The 23,926-nt window shown below is 50.4% G+C and overlaps 1 protein-coding gene across 19 annotated transcripts in view; it reads left to right on the top strand.

Annotated features, from left to right (window-relative positions):
- LOC144372299 (mitotic spindle assembly checkpoint protein MAD1-like) overlaps positions 1 to 23,926 on the top strand; it is an 82,091-nt gene that overhangs the window by 38,603 nt on the left and 19,562 nt on the right. Inside the window, exons 4-5 of one of the 19 annotated variants that reach the window (XM_078035679.1) lie at positions 19,679 to 19,810; positions 20,833 to 21,519. The exons of 14 other annotated variants lie outside the window; for them this stretch is intronic. In XM_078035679.1, the coding sequence (XP_077891805.1) occupies positions 19,679 to 19,742 (64 nt within the window). In that variant the 3' untranslated portion in view covers positions 19,743 to 19,810; positions 20,833 to 21,519. 4 more of the 19 variants (XM_078035678.1, XM_078035684.1, XR_013432320.1 and 1 more) reach the window with 4 other exon arrangements.

Raw genomic sequence — 23,926 nt, 5'->3', positions numbered from 1 at the left:
AGTGCTTTTCCTTCAGTCCTCTGAAAGTTTCTGAGGAGTGGTTTTTGAAGTGGTTGGTTCAGAGAAAGACAATGGACACGAGGGCCCTGCTGCTGTCAGCCAGCCTTTCCCCGTGACCACAGTCGGCCAGCTGGTCACAGGAGAGCTGGTGGGGGAACGAGGGGGACAGCACTGCCAACCTGGGTACTGGGAGTTCATATGTGTGTGCATTCACCTAGGTTACATTTGCTACACACAAGAGAGTAGACATACTTACTTGTTTTGTGTAAGTGACACACATCCCTCACACCACATCATCTCAGCACAGAAAACGGAAGTGTCAGTACAGATTTAAGTAGCAACAGCTGAGGCCCTTTCAAGTGGAACAAATCTGGATTCGTTATTTTCTGCTGTCAAATAGCAGCTCTGGCAAATCCTAAATGTTGTCTGTGGATTTAGCAACTGGGTAGACTTTCAGTGATTCCAGAGGCTCGTGTGTCTGTGCCAATGCCTGTTAGTCACACTCCGGAGCCTCTCCGTCACGGCCACGCTTACTGCCTGCCAGGTCCCACGGATGTGCTGGCTAGGCCCCAGTCCACGTGGGCAACCCCAGGCTTTGGGGGCTGAGGGAGCCCTGCCTGCTGGTGCTGGAGATGTCGGAGGATAGTGTGGTACTCTGCAGTACCCACTGGTACCCTGGAGCACTGGCTGCACATTTAGGAGTGAGGTTGCAAGCACCTGGCTAGAAACCTGGGATTTGTCCCCGTGGCTTTGCTAGGAGATCCCAGCTGGGGTCTTTCACTTGGTGCCCTCAGAATTATTATTCTTTGATTTCTTCTCAGCCTGGCATATCTTTGGAGACTTGGGCCTGGCAGATATCAGCCTGTTACCAGCTCCTGGGAGCTGGGTGGGGGATGGTGCTGGAAGCTCAGCATCATGGTGGAACTTTAATGTCCCATTGACCTGGGGGATGGGGTCATCCTGCTGTACCTTAGCAGAGGACTTATCCCCAAGCCCAGAATCACTGTTCTTTGAAGAGGAGGGGCCTGTGGTACTCGGCAAAGATATGGCATCACTGGCGTGAGGTGAAGCTAGGATGAGGGGTGCCAGTTTTCAAGAATCTTCAACATCCAGTTCAGTTCCTCAGCAGTCCCCTTTCTTCCCAGGTCCAACTCACACCTGCAGACCTAGACACACACAGCCAGCTGGTGGAGGATGCCTTGCAAGATGGAGGAAGGCAGTCCAGTGGGGACCTCAGGACTGGGGACAGTGAGGTGGTAGTCCCCTGAGTTCCCAGAATACCAGCTGTACGTCCTGGACATGGAACCCTCAAAAGGTTGAATGCACAACCAGCCATAGACATAGACCAAAGTCTCCAAAGACGTTCACTCCCCCAGCCACAGGGGTGCCACCTGATAGCGGGTAACCTTGAATATGCCTTTCTGACTTTGGCTGATGCCAGGGAAAGAATTGTTCTCCACCCCACTGCCCCACAGAGCCCCTGCCCAGTGAGTCTACTTCCTACCCCAGCCTTCACAAGTGCCCCTGCCTGGCAGTGTAGCAGGGCTGAGTAGGTGGGCAGGCTGTGTCCCTGACTAGGATTGTCCTACCTTGGTTGAGTCAGGCTGACCAGGTAGCTGAGCTTCTATCCCCATCTGGCACTGGAGAGACAAAGGTGAAGGGGCTCCTTACTGCCCTCATGAACCATGTCTGATGCTAGCAGGCATCTCTGCCATTAGGATGGGAGGCCTTTTTTCTGCAGGCATCCCACTTTGTCAGGTTGGTATCAGCAGGGCCCATGGCAGCCCTGCACCTGCCCTGTCGCGTGTATACACGCCATTCAACAGAACTTCAAAACACAGGAAGCAGAAGCAGATAGAACTGAGGAGAGAAACAGACACTCAAGCATTTACAGAGGACACCCATGCACTGCTGTCCACAGTTGGTGGGGGGCCAACAGAAAAGCAGCAAAGATCTGGAACTGAATGTCACTGTCAGCTAACAGGTATGGTCAGTGTTTGCAGAGCACTATCCATTCTCTCTTAAAGTCCACTTGGCACATTTACCACAGTGGATTTTATCTTGGGTCACAGAACAAACCTTAGCAAAATTAAAGGAATCATATTCATGTACAGTATGTTCTCTGGCTACATTGAGCTCAAAGTAGAGGTCAATAACAGAAAAAACAACAGAAAAATCTCCAAACGATCAGAAATGACACAAAATCTCCAAATGTGCTTCTGAATCCTCCACATGTCAAAGAGGAATTCTCAAGAGAAATATGCACAACTGAGTGATAATGAAAATACAAAACTTTGTCAGATACAGTGAAACCAGCACTGAGAAGGAAACTTTCAGAGACATTCACATTAGAGAAGAAAAGAAGACTCTTATTTATGTGCTAATTGTGAGAACATGAGGGAAGAGCAGAAGCAGCTTAGAATAGGCAGAAAGAAATAATGAAGAGCAGAAAGAAATGAAATTGATAAAAAAAATAGAACGGAGAAAAAATCACTGAACAAAATGCCATTTAAAAAAAAATCCATAAAATTGATAAACTGCTAGCAAAACTGACAAGTATTAAGAAGCCACAAGACACACATCATCAGTATCAGGGCTGAAGCAGGGGCTGCCGCTGTGGATCCTGTAGTGTCACAGGGCACGGCAGACGGCTTCATGCTCAGAGACTCATTCACTTGGAAGCAAGAGATCAGTTCTTCAAAAACCTTCAACTACCAAATATGAAGTATGCCAAATATATATACCAAAATATGAAATACATACCAAAAGATATGTACCAAATATATACCAAAAGATGAATAGATTATCTGAATAGTTCTAGGACATTAAAAACCTGAAGCCATTATTAAAATGCTCCCAAGAAAGGTCTCTGCAGGCCCCAGTGGTTTCCCTGGGGAATTCCACTGAACAGCTAGAGAGCTTTTGGTGGCAGGTCACTCAGCCTCGTCCAGGAGACAGAAGAGGAGATGGCCAGGGTGGGGAGGAGTGCCCATGTCTACCAGAGACAGCCGGGTGAGCCTGTTGGCATTTTGCTGGGGGGCCGGAGCCTGAGAGCCCGTGACCTGCAAAAGTCAGGAAGGCAGTGGCAGCTCTGCTAGCTAGCTCTGATGCCCCACTGAGGTGGACACCATCCAGGGAACTGAGTGAAGAGGGCAGCAACCTCCTTGTATTAATCTGCAAGTGCCTATGAATCATAAATATTCCTAAAATGCTGCCTTAAATGAAGGCCTTCACCCCTTCTCCAGCTCCAACCCCCTTCTTCCTGCTTTTAGACATCACCCCCCACCCCAGGGGACACTTCCTAAGGCTTGGTGGCATAAAGCCTCTGAGCTCATCCTCTCCTGGTCAGGGACTCAGCTTTTTGGGGTCACTGCCACTCACTGTCTGCTGTCTGACTTCTAAGGCTTTGTGATGTTGTCTCTGTTATTTTCTTGTCTTCAGCAGTAGGCCTGAGGAAAATGAGAAAGCCTTTACTTTTGATTTTGCAGCATTTTGAGGGAGTACGCGTTAATGAACCCGTTCAAGTCACTGTCGTAAAGCTCAAGGCTTTGTTTTTCCATTTCTGTATATATTTGAAAAGTGAAGCAGATGATTGAAGGCTGTTTCTCCTCCTTATGTTACAAATTAGCACCTTCTCTGCTTTCTCAGACCTTTTGTGTTGCCATATAGTTTGCTCCACTGTGTGGTCCATTAACCCCTTCTGAGCTTCAGTGACTTCGTGCTCTCAGCTATTCAGGAACCATGACATCTTCATGGGCAAACTGCTGGCATGTTGGACTTAGGTGCTCTGTCCCTAGAGCCTATCTTTATTTGACTACGGGAGTCTGGTTGCTTCCAGGATTCTGATCATTCTGTTTCTGAAAATGGTGACAACTACTCACTTTAGTAGTAGCTGTCAGTAGCAAAATTGTAATAAGTTGCCTGCTGCCGCTTATTTGGTGCACACCGTGGGCCACATCCCACATGTGCATTCTTGCCTTCTTACACCATCCCAGGACAGTTTCTAAGAAAGATGCTCACTTCATGGAGGCCTGGGTTCCATACAGTGGAGTACATCCATTTTCAAGCGTGGTTTAACCAGCAGTATTGAGAGTTGGGTGGTGGCAATTGTCTGTGAAAGAGCAGGTCTTAAGACACATATCATCTTCTGAACTCTAAAACAATGAGAAAAGCAGCTGGGTGTGATGGTGCACACCTGTAATCCCAGTGACTCAGGAGGCCGAGGCAGGAGGATTGCAAGTTTGAGGCCCTGTCTTAAAAAGAGCTAGGGATGTAGCTCAGTAGTAAAGCACCCCAGGGTTCATCACCAGTACCAAATAAAGAAAGAATGAAAAAAGCCAAATTCAGTCTACCTTTTCCTATCACTACATGCATCCATTTCTGCAGAACATCAGTGATCACTCTCCTCCCAACTCCACCCACACCATGGTCACGCTCTGAGAGGTGTGTACAAGATTATGTGATCACTACACAGTAGGTTTTAGGACATGTCCTAGGATCATCTTAATTTTTTTCAATCGTTAAGTAGTAAAGTTACTGTTTTTTAATGGTGAATTTTAATCACCCCATAATCAGAGAACAAAATAATTTCGTCACCTCCCAAGCCCTTGCTCTCCCTTTTGCTCATTCCTTGTGCCTCTTGCTCCGCCCACCACTGCTCTGCTCCCCAGCCCTGCTGTCCTGGGAGACAAATCCTCTGCTGTCATCTCTTGAGGCTTGCGACGTCCACACAGCATCACAGCATCACGTACTTGAGCCAGTGTGCACAAGTCCACCCTTCTTGATCACTGTGACTTTGCAGGAAGCTTTGGGATCAGATGGCACGCATCTTCAGATTTACTGCTCTTTTCTGGATTGTTTTGCTGCTTCTGACATCTCAATAAGTTTTCCTATCCCTAAACACTTGTGTCTTAAATTTATTTGGGTTTGCTTTTAGCAGTGTTTGTAGTTTTTATGGTCTGATCTAATATCACATTGGATAAATTAATTCCTGAGTATTTTGTTCTTTTTGATGCCATTGTAAATGGAATTTTCTTAATTTCCTTTTCAGATTGTTCATGGCTAGTGTATGGAAATACAAGTGATTTTTTTTTTTAATTTTGCATGTTGACTTTGGATCTTGCAGCTTTGCCAAATTCTTTGATTAACTGGGTTTTCTTCTTTCTTTCTTTCTTTCTTTCTTTTTTTTTTTTTTTTTTGCAGATTATGTGTGGTGTTTGTATGGCATCTGTGAATACAACAGTTTACATTCTCTTGTGTGCTGGATGCCTTTTATTTCTTCGTCTTGCCTAATTGCTCCGGCTGTGTTGAATAGAAGTAATAGAAATGGACCGTTTTGCCTTATTCCTGATCTTAGGGGAAAGCTTGCAGTCTTTCGATGTTGGGATTGATGTCAGCTATGAGGTTTTGGAAAAAAATGCCCTTTATCATGTTGAGGAAGCCCCTCTGTTCCTGTTTGTTTTGTGTGTTTCTTGTGAAGGGGAGATGGATTTAGTTAAGTGCTTTTTCTGCCTCCACTTAGAGGAGACTTTTATTCTATTAATGTTGGGTGTTACACTGGCTGGTTTCCAGATATTGAGACAGCTGTGCACACCTGGTAGCACCCCTTCCAGTTTGCTGAGTTGGGGTTAAGGATTTCATGCCTGTATTCATCAAGGTTGTTGATCTCAGTTTTCTTTAGCTAATCTTTGACATCAGTGTGAGCATAATGCTGTTCTCAGACCAAATCAGGCAGGGTTCCCTCCTCATGAGCTTTCTGGAAGAGTTTGGGAAGTATGAGTGTTAATTCTTTGGATGTTTGGTAGAACTCAACAGTGAGGCAATCTGGTCCTCTTTTGATTACTGATATAATCTCTGTATTTTTTATGGATTTGTTGATATTTTCTATTTCTTCTTGTGTCAGTTTTGGTAGTTTGTATTTCTTGGACTTCATTTGTGTCTCAGTTATCACATTTGTTTTTATATGTGTTTATGTATTCTCTTATAATCCTTTTGATTTCAGTGAAACCAGTAGTAATGTCCCCTCCCTCATTTCTGAATTTCATGATTTGAATCTTCTCTCTTTTTTATTAGTCAATCTGGGAAAGATTTGCCAATTTATTGACCTTTTCAAATCATCAGCTATTGGGTCTATGTATTTCTCTATTGCATTTCTGTCCTCGGTCTTGCTCATCTCCGCTCTGATCATTATTGTTTTTTTCTTTCTGCTGGATTTGAGCTAATTTGCTCTTCTTTTTTCTAGTTTCTTAAAGCCATACTGTTAGATTATTGACTTGAGAGCTTCCTTTTTTAATTTAGGATTTATAGCTGTAAGTTTCCTTCTTGGTTTTGGTCTCCAGGTATTTTCTAATTTCCCTTGTGAGTTCATCTTCAACCCATTGTTGTTTAAGAGTGTTGTTTAATATCCACCTATTTATGAGCTTTTTATTTTCCTTCTGTGATTGATTTCTAATTTCATTGCAGTAATTCCATTACATTAACAAGTTTAACTTAAGACTTGTTTCAAGGTTTTATATGTGATCTATTCTGTAGAATATTCCACATGCTCTTAAGAAGCCCTGGGTTCAGATTTTTTTTTTTTTGTACCAGATTGAACCAATTCATCTGTTGAAGGACACGTGGGTTGGTTCCATAGTTTAGTTATTGTGAACTGAGCTGCTATAAACATTGACGTGGCTGTGTCACTGTAGTATGTTGATTTTACATCCTTTAGATATATACCAAGGAGTGGGAGAGCTGGGTCAAATAGTGGTTCCATTTCTGGTTTTTTGAGGAATCTCTATACTGCTTTCCAGTGCGGTTGCCCCAATTTAGTTCTTTCCATTTCTCAACATGAATAGTCCTGTAGTAAATACGGTTGTGCAGATATCTCTATGGCATACTCATGTCCTTTATTTTGTGCATGGATCCAGTAGTGGGATTTCTGGATCATATGGTAATTCTATTTTTAATTTTTTGAGGAATTTCCATACCTTTGTTCATAATGGCTATACTCGTTTATATTCCCACCAACAGTGAATACGGGTTCCCTTTCCTCCTCATCTTTACCAGCAGTTGTTATCTTTTGTCCTTTTGAAAATAGCCATTCCAGCAGGTGTGAGATGATGCTTCTATGAGGTTTTGATTTGCATTTCTCTGATGATTGCTGACAATTGATAATGAGCATTTTCTCATAAACCTGTTGGCCATTCATATGTCTTATTTTGCAGTCTGCAATAGAAACCTTTTTCATTTCTGATATCATGACTTTGTGTCTTTTTTCTTTTTCAGCCTTGTTGGGACTTTACAATTGGATTGGTCTATTTAAAGTACTAGTTTTCAGATTCTTTAATTTTTTTTCCTCTATTGTTTTTCCATTTTCAATTTCATTGATATTTGTTTTATAGTATAGTTTTCCTTCAGCTTGCTTTAGGTTTATTTTTTCCCCCTTTAACTTCCTAAGGTAGGTGCTTGTTTTCTTCCTCCTTTTTGTTTTTGACAGTACTAGGGGTTGTACCCAAATCTTCGCACATGCTGGACAAGTGCTCTACCATTGAGCTACTTCCCAAGCCCTTTTTATTATTTCTTATTTTGAGATAGGGTCTTCCTAAGTTGCTGATGCTGGCCTCAAATTTGCCATCCTCCTGCCTTGGTCTCCAATCCCCCTGGAAATCAGGGTACCTGGTGCAGGTGGTACTTGTGGTCTCCTGTGCAGGGTGCCAAGGCTTTGGGGCCGTGGGGCAGGGAGCATGTTGTTTGGAATCCTTATGTACAGCAGCCGTGTCTCCTGCATGGGTGGATACAGATTTCCTATGTCACAGTCCAGTATGTCACAGTCTACTCTGTAGTTTGCTGCTCTTATCCCCCTCTTTTGTCTCCTGAGCTGTTCTTCCTTACATTGATACCTTGAGGGACCCAGGCTCCTAATGCCCAGCTGCAGGAGCTGCCCCTTCCTTGCAGGCCTGGGTCTTCTTATTGCAGAGGGTGCTTGGAAAGCACAGTGGGGTACCAGGTGTGGGTGCATACAGGCCTTCTCAGCCTGCCCACACCGCTGGTGTCCACACAACATAGACAGTTCTTTCCTTGTGCTGGGTCAGTTTCTCTTTGCTTGGATCTGCGTGTACCGCATGCAGCTGGCCGTCTCAGAATCCCATCTTGGCACTCGTGCTCAGCGTATATTATTTGTTTCCTCTGTGTTGCCTGAGTCTGCTCACACCTCCTGCTTTCTGCTCGGTTATTTGGGCCACTTTTGGCGTTCCATCTAAATTTCACTGCGATGCCCTGGACTCTTTTCTCTGTTTAACTTTTGTGCTTACTCTGGGGCTCCAGGGAATGCACTGTGCCTCCTGGGTCAACTCTTTCCCATTGCAGTAAACCACAGAAGCTGCACCTCCTCATCAGTACTTCACCCTCATCCTTCAGCGCTCCACACTTAAGCCTGCATTGAAAAACCTCAGCTCTTGATGGCATCTGTCTTGTTTCTAGTCTTAACTCAGTAGGAGACAGCTTATTATATGTAACAGGTGGCCAGGGTCCACAAGGAGGAGGCCAGCTGGGCAGCACAATGAGCTTTTGAACAAATGTGCATAAGCGTGCAGTTCTGTATCGCTTAGTGACTGAATGTGTTCTGAAAACTGTGTCGTTAGCTCTCTTATCAAGAAGTGAACATCAGGCTGCGTTTATATGAACTGGAAGGCTGTGACATCACAAGGCAATGTGATCTTACAGGACCATCCCAGTGGCTCTGTGGCACGTGACTATACTTGTTATGCGTTATTGCTTTTTTGCTCCCTCTCTCTCTGCGAGGTAATAGTTTGCCTGAAAAGGTAGGTTGCAACAGAAAGCACACCCTTTTCAAATGAGCAAACAAATTTGTCTTATGTGGGTCTGCCCTCTGACAGCTCGCTGGGATGGAGTGTGGCCAGCCATTCTATTCAGATATGTCTGTAGCTTCCAGTGTGGCTTAATGACATTTAGCCCTCAAGGCCTTCTGCCTATGCAGCTTCAGAATGCACACTATCCAATTTTAGCATGTCATCCTGAGGGGTCCTTCTCAGCTTCTCCTAAAGTGAGAAGTGCCTCCCTGCAGAAGATCCTTCTTGGAATGGCCCCAGAGGCTGTTTGTGCCACATGCCCATAGAGTCATCATGGAAAACCCTGCGGTACAGCAGCCAGAGTGTCAACCTGAGGCCATCTGCCAGGCCTTCTTCACCAGCCTAGTGATCAGGCCTGCCACATAACCTCACAAGTCTCAGTTTCCCTTTTTAAGCTGGGGAGTGACAGCAATGACCAAATAATGTATGTACTTCACATACGTGAATCTGTAGGTAACTGTCACCTGTGGCACATAGCACATCTCACCCTGCATGTTGTTTCCAGCAAGTCAGGGCTGCCTTGGGCTGCAGCCAGAGTCATCTGTGCTTAGGGCACTAGAGTGACCAAGGATGCCCCCTGACTCCTCGGAAGGGCATTTGGTGGGGTCCATCAGATGAGAGAGGTGCACACCCTCTGACTAATGGCTCTGCTTCTAAAAGCACATCCTGTGTTGGATGCTGTGCTGAGTTTTCACACACATGCACACCATGTGGGCCATCACCACACCTGGGACAGGGAACCCCCAAACATTTCCTCTTGCTGGGTTGTAATCCCTCCCCTCCTCTTTCTCTTTCATACTCCCTGACACCTACTGATCAGTTTTCGGTCTCTGTAGATTGATTGACATTGTATAAGGTTCTAGCGGAATGAAACCACATGACGTGTTCTTTTCTGTCTGGCTTCTTTCACTCAGCATGTTTACTTTGCATTAGGACCACATGCACAGACAGTGATTGTTTTTGCTGCTGAGTAGTCTTCTGTTGTGTAGATATACAATTTGTTTATACATTCCTCTGTTGATGAACATTAGATTTCTCCCAGTTTTTGCCTATGCCTCTAAAACAGCTTTATATTACAAATAAAGTCCTTGTACAGAAATACTTTCTTTTCTCTAGTGCAAATATCTAATTGTGCAATGACTATGATTATGTGTTTGACCTGGGAAACTGCCTGCCTCTCGTCCACAGCGGTGTAACCTGTCTCCTTCACACTGGCACTGGGTGGTCCAGTTGCTCCTCACCAGCATCTGGTGTGGTAGGTCTTACTTTCAGTCCTTCCGACAGGTGTGTAGCAGTGTCTCATTGTGGCTTTAACGTCCATTTCCCTAATGACTAATGATGTTGGACACCTTTTCATGGTTTATCTATACATCTTCTTGGTAAAGTGTGTGTGTTCAAATCTTCTATTTCATTCTTGATTACTTGTTTTCTTATTGAGTTAGAGTTCTTTATATATTTTGGGTAGAAGTTCTTTGTAAGATACTTATTTTGCTTTTCAAAGAGTTTTTGTTTTTGATGAGGTCCAGTTTCTTCGGTTGTTTTTGCATTTGTTTGTTTTCGTGCTTTGTTTTGTTTTTGGTACTGGGGATTGAACCCAGGATTGCTTTACCACTGAGGTGCATCCCCAGCCCTTTTTATTTTTTGAGATAAGGTCTTGCTAAGTTGCAGAGGGTCTCACTAGGTTGCTGAGGCTGGCCTCAAACTTGAGATCCTCCTGCCTCAGCTTCCCCAGTCACTGGGATTACAGGTGTGTGTCACCATGCATCACTCAGTTTTGTCTTGTGTTGATTTGTATTTTATTTATAAAAATCTACAGAATTTTTCTTCTGTATTAGCAATTTTCAAATTGTTGGTTTTACATATAGGTTTGTTTACATAAAAAAATTTTTAATATTGTACATGATATGTATGGATTTCAGTTTTTATTTTTCCCTTTAGGAAAACACATTTGTTTCAAATGAAAAGACCATTTTTTTCTACATTGGATTGCCTTCATCTATTTATCAAAAATAGGTTTTGGTGGCTCTGTGGTACAGCATATGCCTAGCATACATGAGGCCATGGGTTTAATTCCTAGTGCTGAAAAACAAAACACAAAAAAAATAGATTGTGTGTGTGTGTGTGTGTGTGTGTGTGTGTGCATGTATTTGTCTCAGGTCAGTGCCACACTATTTTGATGACTTAACTTTAATGTAACTCATTGAAATTAGATAGTCCTCTGCTTTCATTTTCTTTTTGTTTGATTAATCTAAGTTCATTACATTTCTATAGGAATTTTAGAATCAGCTTGTTGATTTGTACAAAGAAACCTGTGAGATTTTGATTGGCATTGATGTGATTCTGTAGATGAATGTCAGAAGAAGTATACTACTAACCACGATGGTTTTCCCAATTGTAAGCAGGGTCTTTCTCTCCAATTCATAGGTGATCGTAGACTCTTGGTAGCACTTGCAGGTGTCAGTGTACATCTTCCATGGCCTGGTCATATTCTCTCTTAGTTTTCATGGATTTGGATGCTGTGTAAGTCATATTTTTCAGATAGCTCTCTGGTACTAGTTTCTGGGGAATTTGAATACAGTCAGAACATACTAGAGCTACTCAATTCCTCCTAAACATATTGAGCCTTTTTTTATGGTTTAGTATGTAATCTAACTTGGAAAATTTTTAGAGAACATTTGATAAGAATGTGTATTCTGCTGTTACAGATGAGTAGGTGTAAATTTTATGAAAGTCAGACTGTTGATAATGTTTTCAAGTGTCTGTTCCCTGATTTGGCTAGTTATGTAGTGACCCTGACTAAGGACGTGTTGATTTCTCCCACTGCCCTGTTGGTTTTGCTCATTTCTTGTGAAGTTGTTTTGTTTGTACTTATGTGCTCCAGATCATATACCCTCTCCTCTCCTTCAGGGATCTTTTCACTTCTGGGAAGCAGCCTACTTGGCAGTAGGTTATACTCTGAAGTGCATTGTCTGCTTGAAGCAGCCTGTTCACTTTCACTTCTTGGTTTCCTAGTGACAGCATTATTTCTTTTTGTGTTTCATATTTTAAGTGTGTTGTAGTCAAAAGTCTATAACTGGTGATACCTTTTAATCCAATTTCATGGTCTCTGCCTTTTAGTTGGGGTGGTAGGCGCATTTACATTTAGTACAATTACTGAAATGAGTAGGTTCCATCTTGCCATCTTTTCTTTTTCTTTCTCACTCTTTGTCCCATCTCTTCTTTGTTCCTGTTTTTCTTCCCTTAAAAAAAAAATTCAGTGATTCAAAAAAATTTTTTTCACTGTTACTTCAGAGTTATTTCAGAGTTTTAGTGTACATCTCTGACATGGTGCTGTCCAGGTATACAGCATCCAAGTGATGCTGTATACCTTCACATATTGCATAACCACCACACTGCTGTCATCTTCTCCTTGATGTATGCTACTGTTGTACATTTTACTTCTATTGTCTTAAACTCAGTATGTTTTTGTTAATGATTTAATTTTTTTTAAAGCTATGAAAACCCCCAATATCTGCCCTGTATCCACTGCTCCTCACTCCTGTGCTTGGATCCTTGTTTTCGTCCACTACCTCCTCCTGCCTGCCCAAGGGCTGCCCTTATCATTTCTTGGAGAGCAGTTTTGCTAGCAAAGAATTCCTCTGTCTTTATATGTTTGAAAATCAACAGTCCTTCTGCATCCCAGTTTCCAACCTCTGCGATCTGTAACAGTTTTTCTATACCACAGTCTCCAAACTCTGGTCTCTGTCACGTTTCTTCTGCACCCCAATTTCCAACCTCTAGTTTCTGTAACAGTGTTTCTGCACCTCAGTCTCCAAACTCTGCTCTCTGTAGCAGGCCTTCTGCACGCCAGTCTTCAAAATCTGCTCTTTCCAAGGATCCTTCTGCACCCCAGTCTCCAATCTCTGATCTCTGCAACAGTCTTTATGCACCACAGTCTCCAACCTCTGCTCTCTCTAACAGTTTTTTTGCACCCCAGTCCCCAAACTCTGCTCTCTGTGAGCGGTGAGGGGAGCGGGGGCAGGGAAAGGAGCCGTCACCATCTGCCACCTGCTGAACCAGGGACACTGGCTGCCCAGGAGACCAAGCGGACCCGCCGTCTCCAGTGAGCAGAACACCCGGGGGATGGGCATCCCCACGTGGCACAGGAGTCCCACAGAGGGAGCAGCTGTGCTCCCGTGTGCCACTCACTGTGAAGCCTGTCACCTTTGTGGCTGAGGGCTCCGTGGGAGGCAGCGAGCTCGCAGCAGGTGGCGTGGCTGCTGCAGGGTAGGTTCCCTGAGCGTGTGGCTATGTGCTTGCTGCCCAGGCTCCCAGGGTGGCCATCATGATGCCATTTTGGAAGCGAGGAGGAGGAAAGGGCCGGGAGGCAGAGGGCAAGCTCCAGGTGGCTCAGGGCTGTGCCTAGAGATGCTCCACAGGCCTCTTGGGTGACTCTGGGTGGGGAGAACCCAGGTGGGGCCGCTGAGAAGAGTCAGCGCTTCTTGCTAGCACTGCACCAGCTCCCCGGGGTGCTGGGGTCCAGAATCCACCAGTCAGACTCGCTGGAAGGGAGGAGATGACAAACCCACCAGGAATCAGACCAGAGGCGGTGTGCGGAGAGCTTCCCGAGCCCTCTGCTCACGGCCCGTACATCCCGCAGTGTCACCCAGTGCGGGGCTCCTGACTTCTCCAGACCAACGACACTCCAGGTCTTCCGATCTTCCCGTAGGCCAAGCTCTCCTCAAGCGAGCGCACTCGACCCTGACGGCAACCTGGGGGGCTCTTGGGCTGTCCCCAGAGCAGGCCCTGAGTGGCCTATCCCAGAGCACTTGCTTATTTGAGAGGGTAGGAGGAAGGCAGAGGGGAACAGAGCATTTGGAAGGGACATAGCAAGCCAGTCCCCACTGTGGTGTCCAGAGCTTAACCCCACAGGGGGCCCGTGGGAAATGGAGCCAAATGCTGATAAGGTGGTGTACTATGATGGCCAAGAAGACGTGGTGGTGGTGAAGGTGGTGGTGGTGGGAGTGATGGTAGTAATGATGGTGGTAATGGTGATAGTGGTGATTATGGTGGTGATGGTGATGGTAGTGGTGGTGGTGGTGATGATGGTGATGGTGATGATGCTGATGAATGTGGTGGAGATGATGATGGGGTTGTGGTGAACATGGTGATGGTGATGGTGATGACGGTGATGGTGGTGGTGGTGGTGGTGGTGTTGATGGTGGTGGTGGTGGTGGTAATGTTGGTGGTGATGGTGGTGGTGGTGATGGTGGTGGTGGTGGTGGTGGTGATGGTGGTGATGGTGATGACGGTGATGGTAATGGTGATGGTGGTGGTGATGGTGATGACGGTGATGGTGATGGTGATGATGGTGGTGGTGGTGGTGGTGAATGTGGTGGTGATGATGGTGATGAATGTGGTGGAGATGATGATGGGGTTGTGGTGAACATGGTGATGGTGGTGATGGTGATGGTGATGATGATGGTGGTGGTGGTGATGGTGGTGGTGATGATGGTGATGGTGATGGTGGTGATGATGGTGATGGTGATGACGGTGATGGTGATGGTGATGATGGTGGTGGTGGTGGTGATGATGGTGATGAATGTGGTGGAGATGATGATGGGGTTGTGGTGAACATGGTGATGGTGATGATGGTGGTGGTGGTGGTGTTGATGATGGTGGTGGTGGTGGAGGTGGTGGTGGTGGTAATGTTGTTGTTGGTGGTGGTGGTGGAGGTGGTGGTGGTGGTGGAGGTGGTGGTGGTGGTGGAGGTGGTGGTGGTGGTAATGTTGGTGGTGGTGGTGGTGGTGGAGGTGGTGGTGGTGGTGCAGGTGGTGGTGGTGGTAATGTTGGTGGTGGTGGTGGTGGTGCAGGTGGTGGTGGTGGTAATGTTGGTGGTGGTGGTGGTGGAGGTGGTGGTGGTGGTGCAGGTGGTGGTGGTGGTGGAGGTGGTGGTGGTGGTAATGTTGGTGGTGGTGGTGGTGGTGGAGGTGGTGGTGGTGGTAATGGTGGTGGTGGTGGTAATGTTGTTGTTGGTGGTGGTGGTGGAGGTGGTGGTGGTGGTAGTGGTGGTGGTGGAGGTGGTGGTGGTGGTGGTGATGATGGTGGTGGTGGTGGTGTTGATGATGGTGGTGTTGGTGGAGGTGGTGGTGGTGGTAATGGTGGTGGTGGTGATGATGGTGGTGGTGATGATGGTGATGGTGATGATGGTGATGTTGATGATGGTGGTGGTGGTGGTGGTGGTAATGTTGGTGTTGGTGGTGGTGGTAATGGTGATGATGGTGATGGTGATAGTGATGATGGTGATGGTGGTGGTGATGGAGGTGGTGGTAATGGTGGTGGTGGTGGTACTAAAAATCTCTCTTGTACGAGTTAAAACATGTGGGTTTAGGTGGGACTGCTGACTCCACAGACTCAATGCTTGGCTATTGAAAGCCCAAACAAGAGACTCTGTGAAACTCTTAAAGAACTGCCAATATGAGAAGACACAAATACATCCAAAGATCGGAGCAAATGTTGGTCTTGTGGATGTCCAGCCTCCCTTGATCTACCTGTGTGGGCTCTGGGCATGTCTGAAATGTGCTGGTTTTCCCAGAGGCCAGGGTCAGAGTGAGAGATGACGTGGTACCCCCAGGGGACAGGGCTTCCTGGACACAGGCCCTCTGCTCACCAGCACCTTGTGACCCTGAAACCCCTCTCCAGGGCCTTGGGGTGCCCTTTGAAGGGCCCCTGATGGAAATCTCTGCTGACACCCTATTTGCCATCTGCCTGAGGTTTCAAAGTGCCCGGGAGGGCAGTCCTCCCAGGCAGGCGTCCGTCTCCCTGGGTCTGAGTCAGTGGTCGCAGGACAGGCCAGCCAGCACTTGCTCACTGGTGGGAGCTGGGTCATGACCTGGGGCGTGAGCGAGTGTGCTGAGGACCAGGTCAATCCTGTGCTGCTCACCAGCCATGCAGCAACAAGGCCTGGCCACCTGGAGGCCAGGCCTGGCGGGGCCCAGTGTCCCCAGCCAGCCTCCGCTGCCAATGTGGAGCTACCAGTGTGCAGCCACCAGCCCTGGTCAGGGCCAAGCTCTCTGACCTGGGAGTCAAAGGGAAAAGCCTTCAGGGTCTCAGAGGAGATCAGCAGCAATTGCTTCAGGGAGTGCAGAGAAAAACGTCTGCGACTAATAAAGAGAAAACCAGCTGTGAGAGCCCCAGAGAGCGTTCAAGCTGCCCCCGTCTGTCTCCTGGGACCCGGGACAGTGCTGAGTCCAGGCCCATCAGCCAGGATGGTACTCCGAGGAGCAGAGGGACTTGAGACACTGGCCTGGGGGAGGGAAGTGAGGCTGAGGGAAGTGAGCTCTGGGTTTCTTGCAGGACAGGGGCATAGGCTTCCTGGACACAGGCCCTCTGCTCACCTGCACCTTGTGACCCGAAGCCCTTCTCCAGGAAGGCCTGCAGCAGAGTGACCGGCATTCTAGTGTGCCCAGTCCTCAGGGGACTTTAGGCTGTGGGACTTTCAGTTTCAAAGCTGGGGCAGTCACAGGGAAGCCCCAGGCTGCAGGACTTGGGCTACAGCCTGGAGTCCTGGGGCTCAGACAGGCTGGTGGCTGGCAGCTGGCTTTCCCCCACTGTGGCCAAGACTCCTGACGGGAGCAGCTCACAGGAGACAGGCTGACTTGGGGCTCCTGGTTTCTGAGGTCTCCCACCATGCAGGGCCACTCCACGCCGCTGGCCTGAGAGCATGGCAGAGGAAGGCCACCAGCCCCTGGCGGCAGGGAGGTGAGAGCAGGTGCCAGGGTCAGGTGCCAACGCCAAAGGCCCCCAGTGACCCTCCTCCTGGGGGCACCTCTCACTCTAACTGAGGACAGAGACTGAGCTCTCCCTCTGCGGGAACCCCATGTCCCCAAGTGGCTCGCCCAGCCCTGCCCATGTCACGTCCACTCGGAGTGTTTGGTTCTGCATGAGCCTGGTGAGCCCTTCGCCTGGGGCTCCGTGTTTGAATCAGCCTCCTACAGGGGGAAGGAAAAAGGCCAGGTGGACCTGCCAGAGGGTGTAAAGCAGCCCTTGCCAGGTTGCTGTGGTCCAGCGGGAGAGTGCCACGTTCCCTGGAGGAGGACCAGGGAAGGGTGCCTCTTCTGTCCCTGCCCCTCGGCCTCCCAGGAGGAAGCTTGTGCAGAGCCGTGCCCTTTGCAGGTCTTCCTGCCGGCATCTGCCTGTGGACGTGTGGGAGGGAGGGCAGCCGCTGGGCTGGCCTTGGTCTGGTTTACTCAGATGTGAGACTGACAAGGAGAAGACTGAGGAGAGAACCCGTCATTCACAGAGACGCAGGCAGGGCACCTCGCATAGGGACATGCCGGGAGGGACGAGGACAGAGCCACCTGTGCTGTGGTTAAGGATCCTGTGTGGGACAGGGTGGTTTCTGTATCTGGCCTGGTACGCCCAGGACAGGTGGACCTTGGCTGTAAGTCAGCAGAGCAGGTGGGGGTGGGCTCTTGGGAAAGGCCTCCAGGGGCTCCTGGTTTCTGAGGTCTCCCATCATGCAGGGCCACTCCACTCTGCTGGCCTCAGGGCATGGCAGAGGAAGGCCACCAGCCCCTGGTGGCAGGGAGGAGAGAACAGGTGCCAGGGACAGGTGCCATCGCCAAAGGCCTTTGCTGTCTCTAGGTATTGGCTGCCTGTAGGGCACGTCACATCAGAGAAATAGAAACCTACGATGGAGAAGAGGAAACCTGACTTGCAGACTGATGCTCACTTCCCAGTCCTGGGGCCGCACATGGCTAAGATGGCGCCTGGCGATCAGCCAGAAGGCGTTATCGTGGGTTATGACGAAAAATCGAACCACCTCTAGGATAGGCTCAGAACCCTTCCGCCCTCGTGGGCAGCTCCGTCTCCTTCACTGCCTGTAGGATGGGTGTACACGTGAGCTCTCCCCACCCTGCTGACCTTTATCCTGATTGGCTCCTGGGCCTCATATTAGCTGTGTGTGCTTCCTCAATAAACGAGCTCCAGCCTTGACTGGTCTCCCTGATGCGTCTGATTGTCCTCTGGCGAGGGAGGGCTGAGTGCGGGCGGTCAGTTGGCCCTCTCCTTTCTTGGCTCATCCTGGCCAGGGCGTGTTCTTCCCATCTCTCCCGCAGGTCGGGAGGGAACAAGGGCTAAAACCCCCGACATCTGGTGCCCGAACAGGGACATGGAGAAGTCGGTTCACCAAAGCGAAAGTATCGGGGAGCCAAGCCAAGCAAGTTCCGAGGTCAGGGTCTCCCTGAAGAGATGGGGAAATCTCACACTAAGCATGGTGCTCCGGCTCTTAAAGCGCTGAGATTCAGGCTCAAAAGGCGAGGTTTAGAGATCTCAGATGCCCAGGCCGAAAGGACTGGGAAACCTTGGCACACACTGCACCCAGGTTGGTGGATGCCAGTCTTTTGGATTGGCCACCTGGGACCGAGCAGAACAACTGGTGAGGAAGAGGGAGATTACCTTAAAGGACCAACTAATAAAACAAAAAGGCGGAAGCAACCCCCATGAGCGATTAAGGTCAGCCATGCTTACATTATTTCAAATTTTTCCCAAGAGCAACCTCTGACTGCTTTCCAGAGACATTGGTCTAATCAGACACCTTATTTAAAGGTAGAGGTCCGATGGAGGGACCCCTTACTGGATCATAGCACGGTGCTGATCCCCTCATTAGTGTAGGGAGGGGATTTGGATGTGATTCCCGATTGGGGAGCCAAGTCCAATTTGGGTCCCCGCTAGAGATCTAAAATACTGTTTGCCAGAACAAAAGTGATTTCCCAAGAGCACCCCCTCTTGAGGTATGATTCTTTATTTTCTCATTTGAAATGAAAAGACCATTCTGGACGCTTTGCCTGGTTGTGACTGGACTCCTCATTGTCTCCCTCGTGGCATTCATGTTTGTTGGGGGATACATGCTGTGGGAAGGCACACTTTGATGCTGTAAGTGGTGGTAAGCCAATTTGTTGGTCCTTATATGCCCCTGCCCCCAGGAAAGAATGGACCCTTAAAGGCTACTGCCATTCCTGTTTGGTGGAATATAACCTCACCTCTCCCTAGTAGATGCCCTATACTCCCACCCCACTCAGAAGTCCTTTTGCCCTTGGTGACCATGCCTAATGTCATCTGTCTCACTAGAGACAGCACTCTAGATGTGGGGACGTTGAATCCCCTCTGGTGTGGAGGCAATAAGTTTTTTGACCGATCAGTAGGTGGTATGCTCTGTCCTCCTAAGGGTACTGCCTTTCTCTGTGGGGATATGGCGCACGGTGTCCTACTGGGTAATTGGAGGGGGTCTGCACTGTGGTCCTCCTCCTCCTGACACTGGGATCCTCCTTAATGACCAGTCCCTGCCTATACTGCTGGTGATGATTCCCTTTCCAGGCCCCAAAGAGCCATTCATGCTGTTCCTTTGCTGTTGGGCCTGCGGGTGGCCACGGGGATGGGTACTTGACCTCTGGCCTCGGTACTTCTTCGCAGATGTACAATAAGCTTTCTCAGCGGATGATAGGTGACATGCACCATGTTGCAGCCCTATCTTGGACCTGCAATCTCAACTCGACTCCTTGGCTGCAGGAGTCCTCCAAAGCCATCATGGCCTGGACCTGCTTATGGCCAGAGAGGGAGGACTGTGCCTGTTCCTTCAGGAGAAGTGCTGCTTCTATGCCAGTCACTCTAGTATTGTTCAAGATAAGATTAAAAGGTTAAAAAGACCTTGAAAACTGTCGGAATGAGCTGCAATAAAGCTTTCTGTGGACTGGGCTAAATGGGTGGCCCCTTTACCTTCTCCCCTTGGTAGGCCCCTTGGTCACTATAATGCTTGTGTTGACATTTGGACCTTGTGTAATCAACAGGCTCCTCCAGTTGCTCAAGGATCGAGCCAAAGCTGTTCAATTGATGGTGGTCCAGCAGCGATAGGCCGTCTTACGAGATACTGACTGGGAGCCCTGTGAGGTTGGCCATGGGCCCTACCAGGATGTGCAGGTGTAAGTCAGAGGCAAGAGGGTCTTCTTCATAGGCCTAAGTCACCTCCCCTCCTTGAGGTTTCCCACTGGGTCTGCCGATCCTGCAGGTGAACTGCCTGAAGAGCCAGAGTGGTAGTCAGTGACAGGTAAGAGCCCCAGAGGGGGACAACCTAACACAGGCACACTCTCCAGTGAAAGGTAGACACTGGCCAATAAAACAAAACGGGGGAGATGTAGGGCACGTCACATCAGAGATGGAGAAGAGGAAACCTGACTTGCAGACTGATGCTCACTTCCCGGTTCTGAGGCCACACATGGCTAAGATGGCGCCTGGCGATCAGCCAGAAGGCGTCATCGTGAGTTGTGACGAAAAATCGGACCACCTCCAGGATAGGCTTAGAACCCTTCTGCCCTCGTGGGCAGCTCCGTCTCCCTCACTGCCTGTAGGATGGGTGCACACGTGAGAAAACTAGGACTAAAACCCTGGCAGCCACCCTGGCAGGGGCAGCTCCCCAGGCCCCCTCCCTTCCTGGGCACAAGCTGCACTGGGGTCTGCACACGGTGGCTCATGGGGTGTGGGTAGCATTGTGCCCTGTGCCGAGGAAGACGCTGTCAGTGGGCTGTCCACAGTCATATTGCTACAAGTGGCCCCTCAGGTCTATTGTTGGTCCCTATCCCCTGCCTGGAGTCCCCGCCAGTGACCTTCACCAAGGTCCTGGACGGGGAGTCCACCTCCCCCCTTGTTCCACCCCTTCCCATCCCACCAGAGTCGGGGTTGTGCTAAGCTGATTGACAGCTTGGTCCCCTCTGCAGAAGGGCTCCGAGTGGCCCCCAGCTTCAGGCGCTGGGAAGCAGAGCCGCTGCTTGTCGAGTAGGATCTGGGGCTGCCAGTGCCAGCAGGGACCTGGGCTGGGAGAAGCACGAAGCGCGTCCCACAGAAACCAATACCTTGCTGTTAGATAGATGTGGCCTTTTAAGTGCAAGGGAGTGGGACTCGTTGCTCCCGGGGATCCTGGTGTGGATGAGATGCTAATTTTTCCCAGGCTCGCTCGGTTCCTGTGCCTGGAATTGCACAGATGGATGGGCTGCGTCTGGACAAAGGCACAGCAGGGCCTCCAGGGCATGGAGCACCTGAGCCACCACCTGAACTTCATTTCCAGGCTCCTCCATTCACCACCTCCGCAAAAGCGCAGCCTCCTGTGTGGCTGGTGCTCGCTGGTTTCTCCATAGGCGCCCCCCACCCTCGGGGAGCAGCAGGGCAGCAGCTGACACTTGTCCAGGAAGCCCAGGGACGTAGGACATGGGGCCGCTTCCCCTCCTGGCCGCATATAGAGCCCTAGCCCTGGCCCCCCACTCCCCGCACTGCAGCCCCACCCTGGAGGAAGGAGGGGTGACCCAGGGACCCGGGGGCCATGAGTCTGCCACCTCCCTGTCCAAGGAGGCAGCTGGAGACTGGCCCCTCTCCTCTGACCACATCTTTGCTGCTTGGGCTTCCCTCTAGGGCCCCAGCCACACAGGACAGGCAGGGTGCCCTCGTGGGATCCCTCTCCACACGAGGCATTTGAAATGACTCCTGTTTCTCTCTAAGCAAAGGCCAGAATCCCCACGTGGCCAGCAGGGCCCCATAGCATGTGCCACAGCTGCTGTCACAAGCTGCCACAGGCTGAGGGACTTGAAGTCACGGGGGCTTACTTTACAGTTCTGGAGGGCGGAAGTCCCAGGACCAAAGCGTTGGCAAAGCCAGTGCCTTCTTGAGGTCCAAAGGGGACGCGCCTCCCGCCTGATCTGCAGCCCCCAAGGACACCAGCGCGTCCTCAAGGCCAGCAGTGGCGTGCCCGCGTCTCCCAGGCTGGCTCGGCTCCCATCGAGAGACCAGGAAACAGTCTCTGTCCTCAGGTGTGGTTTCTCTCTTCCTCTGCTGTGCCGGGAGGCCATCACACACACTGTCCCCTCCACAGCTAAACCTCCCCGCCTGGGGCCAGCCATCAGCATCGATGTCCACCTGGGAGTGAGGGTCCCCCTGTGGCCATGCTGGCTTACTCCTGAGTGATGGGCACTAGGTTCTCCTAGACCATCATGGTCCAGGGCAGGGCATGGCCCACAGGCACATGGGGGACAGGGGATTTGCTCTATAGAGTCCACGAGCTGCCAGAGCCGGGGGACATCCGAAGTCCCCCAGGTGGGAGCGCCCAGAGAGAGCTCCAGGGGGTGGGGTGCTATAGCAAGGACAGAGGCAGCCTGCTCGGGGAGGCCAGCTCCAGCAGGTGGACCCAGGCTCAGGCCAACCTCCAGGGACGGATCAGCTCCCCAGGTCTCATGGGCTGAGGGCCTGAGGGTGGTGGGCTACTTCCCCCAGGGTGCCCCCCGAGGTCTGTCTGGAGGTGAGAGCAAAGGCTCATCTCTCCCACACTGCCTGGACGTTGTCACTGGGTTGGCAGATTACAGGGCATAGTGGATTCTCTGCGCCCACCAAGGTGCCCCCTCTCAGGAGGGGGCCCTGGTCCCGGAGCCTGCTGTATGCTGGACCCTCATGGGCTGTTACTTCCTATGTATAGCAAATCCCATGTTCCTGCAGGCATGAGTGTGTGTGTGTGTGTGTGTGTGTGTGTGTGTGTGTGTGTGTGCATGTGCGTGTGTGTGTGCACACATGTGCATGTAGCTCAGTCTGGAATCAGGACATGGGCAGGGCAGTCACAGACTAGAACGGTGACTACCTACACGTATCATGGCTCTGGCTGTGCAACACAAGGGTGACTTTCCCCACAAGATGGGGGTCTGCTGCTCCCTGAGCATGGCCCCACAGTGTCCCGGGCTCTGATCAAAGCCAGGCGTGGAGGACACAGTGGAGCTGGTGAGCTAGGTCTCTCCCTCCCTGACCCCGCAGAAGTGCAGTCTCTCCTGGTGGTCATCCTGGCCAGCCCGGCCTGTGGCCTCCATCTCTGGCTCCGGCTTGGAGGGAAGAAGGGGGCTGGATGCATGTCACTCATCATGGTGCCCATGAGTGGTGGCCTGGGCTTCAGTCTGAGCAGGAAAGATAGGCAAGGAAGAGGAGGCGTGGGGGCCTGCTGTGTGTGGACCCAGGGCCAGGCAGGGGCCACAGTTGGCCAAGTGAGTGCTGCCCTGGGGTGCCGCTGGGCTGACCGACAGTAACCCCAACTCTCATTTTGCTAAGGGGTAGAGGCCAACTGCAGAGAAGGGTCCCTTGACCCAACCAGGGTCAAACAACTTCCAGGATCGCAGGAAGGCTGGCTCCAGGGGGAGCTTCCAGGCCCGTCTGCACAGTCGTACTGCAGAGGGACGGCCAAGCCCACTGCTGTCCAGCATGGTCAGAGTGGGTCCACACCTCCGCTCCCCGGTGTCCCTCTCTGCTGCTGTCTGCAGCAGCCCCTGGCCCTCGGCACTGACTGCAGACCACAGGAGGCCCACCTGAGCTCTCACCTGCAAGGGGTGCTGCATCGCACTAGCCTTCCTGGCTTGTAGGCACAGTGGACTCTGCAGCAGCCAGTAGGCCATGTCCACACAGCAAAGTCTCAGCTCTCAGCACCTGGAACACCCGATGGCATGTGGCCCTTGGGCACACAGGAGGGCAGAGCAGGCAGCCCTGGTGTCCCTGGACTGGAGTGAGCAACTGAGGCCCAGACAGGCCCCTGAGCCTGCAGCGCCGGGAGGTCTCAGCTGGCCTCCAAGCCACATGCAGAATGCAACCTTCAGGCTCCCTCCTACGGCGGGGAGGGTGAGAGGGACAGAGAATCAAGTGCCATCGGGCGCTCCTGGCCCCCGGGGTGAGCTCCGGAACACAGCACAGACAGCCATCATTACTGTGGCAGAATCCGGCCGCTGGGAGTCTGGGGCAGAGAACGGAGACAGCGCTGGACAGAGCAGACCCAGAATGGGAGTGGACACGGGCGCTCTGCTTCTGCTGGCTCAGGAGCTGCTGCGGGGCTCCGTGCAGCCCGCACCCTCCCAGAGCCGCAGGCCTCCGCGCAGGGCTGCCGGGGGAAGGACCCGGTGCTGGGAGGACAGCGTGGGCCTCAGGTCCTCCAGTGGCGTGGCTGGCTTCTCCAGCTCCCTCCTCGTGCCCTTCCAGGGCTTCCGCCAGCCTTTCTCCAAGTGACGTGCTTCTCTTAAATCTGGTCC

This window comes from Ictidomys tridecemlineatus (genome assembly GCF_052094955.1).
Source record: "Ictidomys tridecemlineatus isolate mIctTri1 chromosome 12 unlocalized genomic scaffold, mIctTri1.hap1 SUPER_12_unloc_2, whole genome shotgun sequence".
Lineage (NCBI taxonomy): Eukaryota > Metazoa > Chordata > Mammalia > Rodentia > Sciuridae > Ictidomys > Ictidomys tridecemlineatus.
The sequence above is the reverse complement of the archived record's forward strand: the minus strand, read 5'-3'. Positions and strand labels throughout refer to the sequence as shown.